Source organism: Caloenas nicobarica, chromosome 1 (genome assembly GCF_036013445.1).
Source record: "Caloenas nicobarica isolate bCalNic1 chromosome 1, bCalNic1.hap1, whole genome shotgun sequence".
NCBI classification, from domain to species: Eukaryota; Metazoa; Chordata; class Aves; order Columbiformes; family Columbidae; genus Caloenas; species Caloenas nicobarica.
In genome coordinates, this window is record NC_088245.1 from 1,898,211 (window position 1) to 1,910,792 (window position 12,582).

Here is a 12,582-nt window from a genome sequence, read left to right on the forward strand (position 1 = left end):
TAAAAGCAGAAGGAAACCCATGAATTATTTATCCCATCCCACAAGTGGGAAGGTGGCACTAGAGCAACTTGGTTATTGTGCATATGAGAAAAGTGGGGAATAAGACTGGAGATAGCAAAAATAAAGAGTAAACCTTGGGGAAGGTTAAATAGGAAAAGATCTTTTCAAGGGCCCATGCTCTGTTTTAAAAATAAATCTGGCATCCCGGCTCCTCAGGCTTATTGAAAACAAACAGCGATTTGGGTTTGAGGTGTTTTGTTGCTTTTGAGAGCACGTACCTTCAATTACTCTCTGATTTCCCAGCATGTAGGACAGATTAATTACCCCTGTCTCTCAGGGGAGCTAATAGCTTTGATTAACATTAAGAAAGGGATTCAGCGCTTCTGGCTGGAGTGAAATTGTTTTATTCACAAAGGTCTGAAACCTGTAATCAGCCACCAGTGTGAACCATTTCTTAGCGCAGGGTCCTCCCCGATTCCACATGTAAGGGCGGAAAACCTCATTTAAACATCCTCAACATTTCACAGCTGGCAGTTAGACTCATTTTTTACTGAACAAGCAGGATCTGCTTAGAAAAAGACTTCAAATTGAGGGGTAGAATGAAAAGGCTGGGAAAACAAGAAGCACTAAAACCCAACACCTCTTTACCTTTGATGTATTATTTTTTATTACAACCTCTCTCACTGTTGCACCTCAGATCATCGGTGATTTTGTTGGATTTATCTTTGCTAGACCGCTGTGATGGATGAAAGCAACACTATTCCCCTTCTGGAGGTAAGGACAAGGAAATTAAATAACTCAATCCAGGGTAACTGTTGCAGAAGGGGAACCAAGCCTGGATCTCCACAGGCCTTTAATTCCTTCTTATCCTTCCTTTCTAGGTATCAAACTACCCACCAATGCTAATTTATAACAGCTATATATATATAATAGTGAATATATAACCGTTATCTGAGAGGATCTAGAAAACAGGAGCCAAATCAATATCCTGCAGCTGGTATCTCATTTTCTCCTGTGCACAGAAAGCAGCGTTCATAAATGAATGGCCACATTATCATATCCTATGATTCTATGATTATTTGTGCTACAGAGCTTTTTATCCACAGGGAGAGTGGTGATTTGGGAAGGTATTTTTGGGGTGATTTGTGCTCTGCACAATTTCAGCAGCCGTTACACTGGAGCATTTAGAAGAGTTTTCCGTCAATACACAGATCCACCAGTGAATAATGCCTTTTAAATTCAGTCAGTAATTCAATTTTTACAGATTTAAGGCCTGATTGTGGTTTTTCTCTGAGAATTCAGGCAGAAGATGGCAAGGACTAGATGATCTTTGAAGGCCCCTTCTAAGCCAAATTCTTCTATGATTCTATGAAGGAGCAGATTAAGGGTTTGTACTAAAGTTTATGAATCTGAGAGTCTTGTCAACCAGTCCCTGCCAAGGTCCAGCGCTCCACCAGGACCCTGCGTATTTAGATTCATTGCTTGGATCAAATAAATAGAATTACCTGGACCACAAGTCTTGCCTGCAGCGTGATCCCGCTGCTGCTTCTTCGACTGTCTGCACAGTTACAGAAGCATTTTCCATCAGATACAAGCAGTAGAAAATATTGTAATGGATCCTGGGAGAAAAGACAAAAGAGAAACTATCATTGGGAAATCATCGATAACAAATTAAACATCTGCAGCCACCTGCAAATGTCTTGAATGCTTCCAGCAGGACAATGCACAAAGCCCTAAGTGTTCAGGGAGTTGCATGAGATAATATTTTAAAGAGAAGTTATTTCTGCCTTGACAAGTGACTGCAAAGGCACCGTGGGGACAGCTCTGTGGATTTTGCCTCCTGCCAGGTTTGTGTTTCAGGGTGTGCCACGCAAACATGACCTGGGATCAGAGTCCACGGGATCCTTTTGCTCTCCTGAACCACTATTAGCAACATTATTAGCCTGAGAGAGATTTTGGGCTAATTTAGGCCTCTAAAGTGAACCAGTTTAATCAATTCTTATGACCATTTCATAGAACTGCGTTAGCCCTGACAATACTTCATGGTGCTTTGTTGCCGCAAAGAGAGGAGCACAGTAATTGAAGCTCTTTGGCTTTAATTATGCCAGCAACAGCTGGTTTAAAATTAACCTCTATTGTACATCGGGGTTAACACCACTGTGGTTTTACCCCTTTTAGTGCAGCTTGGTTCCTGTGACCAAACATTTGTCACCCTGGGCCACACTCCAGGACAGACTTTGCATCTCACATTAGGTGACCCGTGTGCTTGGACTCCTTAGTTACTCCTAGGAGTTGCAAACAGGTACCAGACGGTTCCTTGAGGACACGTTTCCTCTTTTTATACCCTAAATCACAAACCTTCTGTGGTTTGAAGAGATAACGGCAGAAGAGATGAGGTCATTTTTATTTCTTCTAGTCTAGATTGTTCAAGGAGATGGAGATGGGACAGGGGCGACTTTGACCACAGGTTCTTATTGCTACTGAGCGACACCCTCTGTTTTCAGGAGAAGTTTATTTAAATTAATGACCTTAGCCAGCAATTATCAATCAGTAACAGGCCAAACAAGGATCCTGATTTCCCTGGTTGGTGATCTAAGCACATGGCCCATAGTTGAGTGAGCAGAGGACGAAACAACCTCCTGCATCCAGCTTACGGAACCACCTTCTTTCTGGCTATAGATTTCTTTTCCAGTGCGTTTCCTTGCCAGTCTGCTCATGAGAAGGATTTACATGTGTCCTTAATCCTCATCTCATGCTCACTGAAATTCTGAAGAAATTCTGTGGGCTCTTACCTGCATTACCAGGCACTTCTGTGAATAAAAGGTGCAAGAGAGATCACTACACACATGCGATGGGTGTCCACGGGGCTTGTAGTATGATTTAAGAGTTGAGCTCAGGTAATAACTGCATTAGATTGTTTTAGCTGATGTGTATCTATTTCTAAACAGGAAGTTTCTACAGTTGCATTAAAACCTCTTTTGTTCCTGAAAAAAATAAATCTCTTCAACATGATCTCCTGAAATACAAGCACACCGTGACACTGTCTAGGAGTTAAAGCAAATCTAGAGACAATGCTCCTGAAAGATCCTGCAAAAACACAAGGATGTGCACACTGTTCCTGACAAACTGCACAGTGAGGAACTGAAGAACCCTAACCAAAGGGAACAGAATTGCTCATGAACATATAGTCACGGTATATAGAATTGTAGAATCACTTAGGTTGGAAAAGATGTTTAAGATCATTGAGCTCAAATGTTAGCCCAACACTGCCAAGTCCACCTCTAACCCACGTCCCTGACAACCTCATCTCCACGTCTGTCCAACCCCTCCAGGGATGGTGACTCCAGCACTGCCCTGGGCAGCCTGTTCCAATGCCCCACAGCCCTTTGGGGAAGAAATTGATCCCCAGATCCAACCTCAACCTCCCCTGGTGCAACTCGAGGCCGTTTCCTCTGCTCCTGGCGCTTGTTCTTGGGGAGCAGAGCCCGACCCCCCCTGGCTCCAAGCTCCTTCCAGGCAGTTCAGAGATCAGAAGGTCTCCCCTCAGCTCCTGTTCTCCAGCTGAACCCCCAGCTCCCTCAGCCGCTCCCATCACACTTGTGCTCCAGCCCCTTCCCCGGCTCCGTTCCCTTCTCTCAACTCACTCCAGCACCTCAAGATCTTTCTTGTGAGGCACCTAAAATATACATTACATACTGCCATGCCTAGGAAGAGGCAGCAGGAAACATCTCCTCACTGCTCACCTGTTGGTGATCGCGATGTTCCTGTCTCTCATCGCGTGCAGCAACGTGGCGATGCAGTAAAGCATCTCCGTCACCTCCACAATGGAGAGGGTAGAGCAGGGTCTCCGCAGACACGCCATCAGCTTTTGGATGTCGCTGACGCCATCGGAAAAAAGCACCATGACTGCAAATATGGCCCACATGTTCTCAGGCTGGTAAAGATGATGACAAGAAAGAGTGAGCAAAGAGCTTTGAGTCTTTAAGAGCAGGAAGATCCTGCGTCAACACTGAAAAAAACACGTATGCCATGATGAAGAGTTAAATTGTCTTCAGTCAACCTGACTAGTACCAAACAACACTCCAAAGGGAAAACCCTTAGAGGCAGGAGGGCAGATATGACCTCAAAACACCAGCAGTTGTTAAACCCATTAAATAAACCAGTTAATAACTCTTAAACCTACCCCCGTCCTGCTCTGTAAATGCGGCAGTTTGTTGGTGACACAGACTTCAGCCTTTGAGAAGAGGTGATGACTCTTCAAACACCGGAGAACCGCCCCGGTATCAACATTCCGTCTGGTGGGTATGGCAGACACATACCTGCACAGAACAGGAACAGCAGCATTTGCAAAAAAAAAGCCTTATTAAGTGAGTTTATTCTCCAAGTAATGCCCCGTCCCTGGAGACATCGCAGGCCAGGCTGGACGGGGCTCTGAGCAACCTGAGCTGGTGCAAATGTCCCTGCTCATGGCAGGGGGGGAGCTGGATGAGCTTTGAAGGTCCCTTCAACCCAAACCCTTCCAAGATTCTACAAACGCAACATCATCCTCTTCAACTCAACCTCCCCCACTCAACCTCAACCTCTTCAACCTCCTTGGCCCAACTTCAACCCCACCTCAACTTCTTCAACCTGAGCTGGTGAAGATGTCCCTGCTCATGGCAGGGGCTGGACTGGATGAGCTTGGGAGGTCCCTTCAACCCAAACTGTTCTATGATTCTATAATCATGTGCTCCCAATACAACAAAGAAGGTTTTTTTAATCTATTTCTAGAACAGTTAGTGCTTTGAACTGTTCTTTCCTCATCCTCCTGTACATCTCACAACACTTTAGAAAAAAACCCTATTTTTCTCCTGACAATTCCCAGGATGAAAGACCCAAAGCAAGGAAGGTCTGAGGATCTACAGATACAAAGTCAAGTGATGAAGACGACTCACCTGATCAGCCCCAACATAGGTTCTATGGCATAACTCTGCATGATCTGTTTGACTCTGTGCAGGGCCATGTCATCCTTCAGCAGGTAGCGATGGTACAGCTTTTTCCAAGGAATGAACTAGAATGGGAAGCACAAACCACCACCTTTCATCTCAGAGCATTGGAAAAAATAGGTTTCTTCTGGCAGTAAGCTAATTAACGTGATTTCCAAAGAAGACCCGGGGTTCAAGAAGTCCCTGTAGCTGATGGAAACAGGTACCCAGCACGAGGTGGGGAAGGGGAAATAGAGGAAAGACAGAAGAACTTGTTCCTCATAGCAAGCAGACATGTCTATAAGAGGCTGTTTTTTTCCAGAGTGATGGCAACAGGGTGATGTTGGTTCTGTTTCCAATAACAAAGCATTAAAGGAATGAGGATGTTTTCCACACTATTGCACAGATCTGCGCTGAGAGGGGTCTGAACAGACGCAGAGATTAAGTTCTCAGGGACATGGGTTAGTGCCAGAGTTAGGTTATGGTTGGACTTGATGGTCTTGAGGGTCTTTTCCAACCCAAATGATTCTGTGATTCTTTAGATGTATATGAAGAATGCATCAAGGGAAATTACCCCAATATTGACCTCCTGATAAAGGTTGGCATCTGAAGATGCCACTGTGCTCCTGAAGACCACAAAAAAGGCAAAAGACATCGTAAGATAGGATGTGGGCACCAGGCAACAAGAAAGGGATTTAAAGAGAGACAGATACAGCATGGATGCTGCTACAGCAATAAATGCAGCAAGAAGACTGAGAACAGAGCAGCAGGAGACAGGACGGGCTCAAATCCATACCACACCAGTCCTTACCCCTGGGTCTGTGACTATCTCCCTCCAGCTATGACACACCAGGCTCAGGTTCTGATACAGATCAGTCACTGGTAGGAAAGCAAAGATGTTCCTCAGGACTTCAACTGGCAGCTGGTCGATACTTCCCTGAGGCGCTTCCCAGTTCCGAGTCCCCAGGAGTCCGTAGTGTTTATCAGGGACCGGTTCGACGTCCATATCATCAAGTTCCTGCCTGATACGGCTGTGTTCTGGACGAAGCACCGTTGTCTTCTTCTCAGGCTCACCCCGCAAATCGTGCTCTGGCTTGAGAACGGCTGCAGTGGACAGAGGCCGTTTTCTGGATCTTTTCCTGGAAGTTGGCACAAAGTCTTCATCCTCCAGAAAGGAGGAATCACCACTGACCTCTGACACAGTGGAGACACTGCTGAAGGAATCATCATGTCCAGTGAAGATGGGATCTGGTAGCTCTTCTTTGATTCTACTGTTATTTGTCGCACTGACACCTACTTGTTGTGTCTGAGAGACCCTGAAGTAATCGGTGATGTTCTTCTGCTGACCTTGGCCTGCAGAAAGAGGAAGAACATGAGTGAAGTCAACAGAAACAAGAACAAAGCGCACTGCTCCTGAGCTACCAAGGAGACCAGAGGTTGTATAAGGTGGTAGTTTTTTCCACCAGGTTCCTCACAGATGTATGAGCTTACTACAGGTGAACTGTCCTGCTTCATGTCGCTTCTCTGGTAACCTATGGAAGTCAGCAGAAGGACATTCATCTCTTTGCACTGTCCATGTAATCTGGGCACTGTCAAGGTAAATCTGAAACCTCTGCTAGCTTCTAGAAAAAGATATGGGTACAAGTTACTCCTGGGGATGGGTACAAGTTACTCCTGGGGGGATTCTAACTGGACACAAGAGGGAAATTTTTCCCGATGAGAACAATCAGCCATTGGAATAATCTCCCCAGGGAAGTGGTGGATTCCCCAACATTGGCCACATTTCAGATTCAGCTGGACAGGGTGCTGGGTCAGCTTGTCTAGACTGGGCTTGTGCCAACAAAGGTTGGACCAAATGATCCTTGAGGTCCCTTCCAACCTGGGATTCTGTGATTCTATGATATGGTCTGCATAGCAATCTCTCAGATCAACAATCCTTAGCTACTTAACGCAGCAGACCTGTATTAAAACAGAAACACAGCTGCAGAATTAATTTCATGGGAGGTATTTCCACTAGCCAAAGAAACGGAAACAGGAAGGAAACAAAATACGAGACTTGCGTTGTTGGTGTGTGTCAAACTGAGGTTGGGCTCTCAGTGGTTATATATTGTTCTTAACCTCATAATCAAGAAGCACACTAAGATTTAAAAAAAGCTTCAGGGTTTAACTACTGCTCTGCACCATGAGGAGGTGCTGGTGCCAGCGGCTGAACATGAGCCAGCGTGTGCCCAGGTGGCCAAGAGGCCACCAGCATCCTGGCTGGTACCAGCACTGGTGTGGCCAGCAGGCCCAGGGCAGTGACCGGCCTGTGCTGGGCACTGGGGAGGCCAAACCTCCCATCCTGGGGGCAGTTTGGAGCCTCTCACGCCAAGAAAGGCCTTGAGGTGCTGGAGCGAGTTGAGAGAAGGGAACGGAGCTGGGGAAGGGGCTGGAGCACAAGTGTGATGGGAGCGGCTGAGGGAGCTGGGGGTTCAGCTGGAGAACAGGAGCTGAGGGGAGACCTTCTGATCTCTGAACCGCCTGAAAGGAGCTTGGAGCCAGGGGGGGTCGGGCTCTGCTCCCCAGGAACAAGTGCCAGGAGCAGAGGAAACGGCCTCAAGTTGCGCCAGGGGAGGTTGAGGTTGGATCTTGGGAACAATTTCTTCCCCAAAGGGCTGTGGGGCATTGGAACAGGCTGCCCAGGGCAGTGCTGGAGTCACCATCCCTGGAGGGGTTGAACAGATGGAGATGAGGTTCTCAGGAACATGGGGTAGTGCCAGGTTTGGGTTAATGGTTGAACTTGATGATCTTAAGGGTCTCTTCCAACCAAAATGATTCTATGATTCTAAGGTCACAACGCTGAGCCTCTAAGAAGCTGCTCCCACAGTACAAGACAGACCAACGCCTTTAAGAGATAAACAGCCAGATATTTCCTGGCTCTGATGTCAAAAAGCACCAGAGATTATAAAGGAAAGCGAAACTTGGCAAGACGATGCTCTCAGCAGCCTCCCATTTCTCTGAGAGCCAGACAGCTCATGTTGCACACAGACTAAACCTACCAGCACCGATAGTTTTCACTCTGTCCTGCTCCTATTCTGCAAAATATCCTGATGCTGAGCAAAGAGGCAATTGAAGAAGAAAAAAATCACAAGCAGCTACTCCTGATTTTAATGCACTTTATTTCTAGCACAGCTTAAATAAGTCTGATTTGCAAGATGCCTCTTAAAAAGAACAGCTCCCCTGTTAATGTCTGACGTCCTAAAATCTGGACATCTAAGATTACTAGATTTTTAACAGTGAGCTAGTCAAAGATATCACCGATATGAAAATGGAAAAGAAAAGTGTGTCTACAAGCACAGAGTCTAGGATGCTGGTGTCTTGTCCTGGCTCACCAGCAGATATTTTCCGTGAAGTGAGAAGATATAGAGAGATTCCAAAGCCTCCCAGGGAAACACTGAAATGCTCCCAAGTCTCACCTTCCGCTCAGGAATAACTCAGGATGATTTTCCTTTGCTTTCTACCTATCTCCTCACCTACACGTTTGTGTAGTTTCTCTTGTTTTTACACAGGTTTTGAGGCGGTTTTGAGGCTCCTCCTACACCATGAACTACTTGAAAACAGCTCTTCCACCTTCGGTTCAAGCCCTGAGCCCTGTTGTGTGCAGATTAGCTCAAAGTCTTATCAATCCGCAAAAACCGTCTAAGGCTTCGGCAGTTTTGAGACCCACGTCTATGAGTTGTGTATCACATTTCCCACTCCCAGGAAAGAAGGTCATTAATATATTTTCAGGGGCTCAACGCCACTTTTGCAGTCCTACATAACTAGAGAGCTCGTTATTATTCAATGAGCATCCTAAAGAACATCTGGAAGCAGGAGGCACATCATTAATAGTCCCTAATTGCAGAGGGTGTACTGTTCCTCACAGAGAGCTCGTGTTCTCCCTGACAGCTCAGCAAAAGAGACATGGAGGCATTTCTGGTGTGAGAAGAGACTAAACACACACACGAGGGCAAACTCGCTCCCCCATAGAGGAAAATACCCAAAGGTACTACTTTTTCTTGCCACTTGACTTCGCAAAGATTAAGCCCAGCTTTGCCATGCACCACCCAAACCCGACCAATTTCTTCCATTTGCACCGGCATTACTCTCCTCTCAGCACAAGTTTGACGATGGACTACACGAAGCCCTTTTGTTCCGCACTATATCAGCATTTTTCTCCCCCAAAATCCCTCAGCCTTCCAAATATCCGCACCCTGCGTACCTTTGTGATGTCTCTGTGTGCGGGGGGTGGGATGGAGGCCCCTGTTTACGTCTCCTCTACTTCGCCTTTGGCTCATTGGCTGCGTCAGCGAGGACGAACCTTCCACGCTCTGCGCAAGAGCTTTGCAGTCATCGGCCGTGAGGTGCACTTTCTTGAATCGATACACTGCTTGGCCAACGTGCAAAAAAGAAGACGGCAAAAACAGTTAGCAAATGGCAATATAACAGAGGCATAAATACAGAGTTTCTTTACAGAAATTTTATAGGACAGTCACAGTGTTTTAAGCAAGAATTTCTCCGGATAAGTTACAGCAGAAGCTTGTACAACGCTCTGGTGAGATGCTCGGGAGGGCAACGCATCGTGTCAAGGGGCACAAGTGTGATGGGAGCGGCTGAGGGAGCTGGGGGTTCAGCTGGAGAACAGGAGCTGAGGGGAGACCTTCTGATCTCTGAACTGCCTGAAAGGAGCTTGGAGCCAGGGGGGGTCGGGCTCTGCTCCCCAGGAACAAGCGCCAGGACCAGAGGAAACGGCCTCAAGTTGCACCAGGGGAGGTTGAGGTTGGATCTGGGGAACAATTTCTTCCCCAAAGGGCTGTGGGGCATTGGAACAGGCTGCCCAGGGCAGTGCTGGAGTCACCATCCCTGGAGGGGTTGGACAGACGGACATGAGGTTCTCGGGGACATGGGGTAGTGCCAGGGGTGGGTTAACGGTTGGACTCGATGATCTCGAGGGTCTCTTCCAACCAAAACGATTCTGTGATTCTATGACATATCTGTAACACTGCAAAAGCAACATCACCCCAGGTCCCCACCAGGCTTCGGAACAAAAGAGGATGACACGGAAGGAAGGAGGATTTAGGAGTTCTGGTCAATAACAGGTTGACCATGAGTCACCAATGTGCCCTTGTGGCCAAGAGGCCAATGGTCCCTGGGGTGCGTTAGGAAAAGTGTGACCAGCAGGTCGAGGGAGGTTGTTCCTCCCCCTCTGCTCTGCCCTGGTGGGGCCACATCTGGGGTTCGGTGTCCAGCTCTGGGCTCCCCAGTTTGAGAAGGACAAGGAATTACTGGAGGGAGTCCAACAAGGGCTATGAAGATGCTGAGGGGTCTGGAGCCTCATTCTTATAAGGAGAGACTGAGAGAGCTGGGGCTGTTCAGCTGGAGAAGAGAAGCTGAGAGGGGATCTCATCAATGGTTATAAATATCTCCAGGGTGGGTGTCAGAGGATGGACCAGACTCTGTTCAGTGGTGCCCAACGACAGGATGAGGGGCAACGGGCACAGACTGAAGCACAGGAGGTTCCATCTGAATATGAGGAGAAACTTCTTTCCTTTGAGGTGCCAGAGCCTGGACCAGGCTGCCCAGAGAGGTTGTGGAGTCTCCTTCTCTGGAGACATTCAAACCCGCCTGGACACATTCCTGTGTGATCTGCTCTGGTGACCCTGCGTTAGCAGGTGGGTTGGACTGGGTGACCTCCAGAGGTCCCTTCCAACCCCAACCAGTCTGTGGTTGTGTGACATAAAACCAGAATCCTCACAAGTTTTGCGGCTTTCTCTACAATACCATAACAGGGAGGAAGCAGATTGGTTTAAATGCATTCCTTTAAATGCCAAGGTAAATGCCAAGGAAGCCTCCAGAGGCGGAGCTGCACAATTTCCCATGAAGAACAACACTGACTCACCCGGGGAAGGTCAGAACCAACACTCAAACACACAAACGTGAGCTTCTTGCACCCACATCCAAGCTGGGACCCTCCATGAAGGAGGAAACACGACCCACTTGCAGCTCTTCCCTATGAAGATGGTTAAGACGCAGCACAAAACCACGTGAATTATTTTAAGGAAACCTTACTTTAAAGTGGCAGGAGCTCCTCTCTTCCGCACGCAGGATGGCCAGCAGAAAAAAAGCACAAACAGCACAATTTGCTTCTACTCAAAACGCTCACGAGAAATCCCAAACCACAGCAGAGGACGGGCTGCCTTCTGATGGGGGAATCACCAGCAAACGCTGCTCGTGCGGCTTTACATTTATTACTACACGGCGCTACGGAGGAGAAATTCCCCTGACATGTTTACGGCAGCCACGAAAAGTCATCGACTGATCTCATGCAGCCGGATCCAGTTTGTTTCATTTTCCTGGTTCCTCCGTTTCGTCCACGTCAGATCACACAGAGGTGGCGAAAGCGGCCGCCGAGCTCCCCGGGGAGGCTGTTTTCTAACATCCCACTGTCCTCAAAACACGGCAAACGAGGCAAGTAGAAGAAAAAAAGGCAAGGCGAGACAGCACCGTGGCACTTGGGGACGTGGTGTAGAGGCGGCTTTGGCAGCGTTAGGTTTGTGGTCGGACTCTGTGATCTTAAGGGTCTTTTCCAACCGAAATGATTCTATTTTAAAATTTTATTTCTCACTTGAAACTGATTTTTTTTTTTTTTTAATTTTAGATTAAACTGCACGAATCACTGAAGCACCACAATTCACTTAAACACACGTAGGGAGACCTCTGGGAGCCCAGCGCCCCCCCACACTGGCCCAAAACAGCCCCCCCATTGCCAGCCCCTGCCCCCAACCTGCTGCACCCACAGCCAAGGGCCCTAATCCTCTGTGCCCCCCTTTGCCAAGTCCCCCATTACCAAGTGTCCCCCCATTACCAAGGCCCCCCCTAATGCCCAGGGTCCCCCCAATGTCAAGGGAGCCCCTTCTCAAACCCTTTCTCAGCCCAGGTTCCCCCTGCTCAGCCCTCCTTGTTGCCAAGGGCCCCCCCATTACCAAGTCCAACCCCAATGCCAAGGCCCCCCCGTTGCAAAGGGACCTCCCATGGCCAAGGAGCCCTCACCATTACTAAGCCCCCCTCAATCCCAAGCCCCCCCCATTGCCAAGGTCCCTCCCATTACACCCCCCCCAATGCCAAGAACACCCCCCCAATGTCAAGTGTGCCCTCCAATTGCCAAGGCTCCCCCCCAATGCAAAGGGGAGGCCCTTCTCGAACCCCTTCTCTGCCCAGTGTCCCCCTGCTCAGCCCCCTCAATATCAGGGTCCTCCCCATTACCAAGTCCGCCCCCCCCCCCCCCCAATACCAAGCCCCCTCCATTGCCACGTGTCCCCCATTGCCAGGGGTCCCCGCAGTGGCCGGGGTCCCCCCCAATGCCAGGAGACCCCCTTCTCTACCCCTTTCTCAGCCCAGGGCCCCCCTGTTCGCCCCCTCCCCGTTACCAAGGCCCCCCCGTTGCTATGGACCCCCCCGTTGCTAAGGGGAAGAATCCCCCCCCCCCCACTCACTCCGCGCGTTCCACCGGTTCCGCCCTTCCCCGCCTCGCAGACCAATCAGAGTGCGCTGCGCGGTGCGGCTGCCCAATGGCGTAGCACTTCCGGGTTCAGACGACGCC

The 12,582-nt window shown here is 48.6% G+C and overlaps 1 protein-coding gene across 2 annotated transcripts in view; it reads right to left on the reverse strand.

The window, feature by feature from the left end:
• FBH1 (F-box DNA helicase 1) overlaps positions 1–12,546 on the reverse strand; it is a 30,903-nt gene extending 18,357 nt beyond the window's left edge. The window contains exons 1-8 of one of the 2 annotated variants that reach the window (XM_065658511.1): positions 12,476–12,546; positions 11,052–11,583; positions 9,205–9,369; positions 5,776–6,317; positions 4,935–5,050; positions 4,184–4,319; positions 3,744–3,934; positions 1,506–1,619 (exon numbers count right to left, since the gene is read on the reverse strand). In XM_065658511.1, coding sequence (XP_065514583.1) covers positions 1,506–1,619; positions 3,744–3,934; positions 4,184–4,319; positions 4,935–5,050; positions 5,776–6,317; positions 9,205–9,369; position 11,052 — 1,265 coding nt within the window. In that variant the 5' untranslated portion in view covers positions 11,053–11,583; positions 12,476–12,546. Of the gene's footprint in view, positions 1–1,505; positions 1,620–3,743; positions 3,935–4,183; positions 4,320–4,934; positions 5,051–5,775; positions 6,318–9,204; positions 9,370–11,051; positions 11,654–12,475 lie in introns of those variants that run through there. The other variant, XM_065658510.1, reaches the window with a different exon arrangement.
• Between the last annotated feature and the right edge of the window lie 36 nt (positions 12,547–12,582).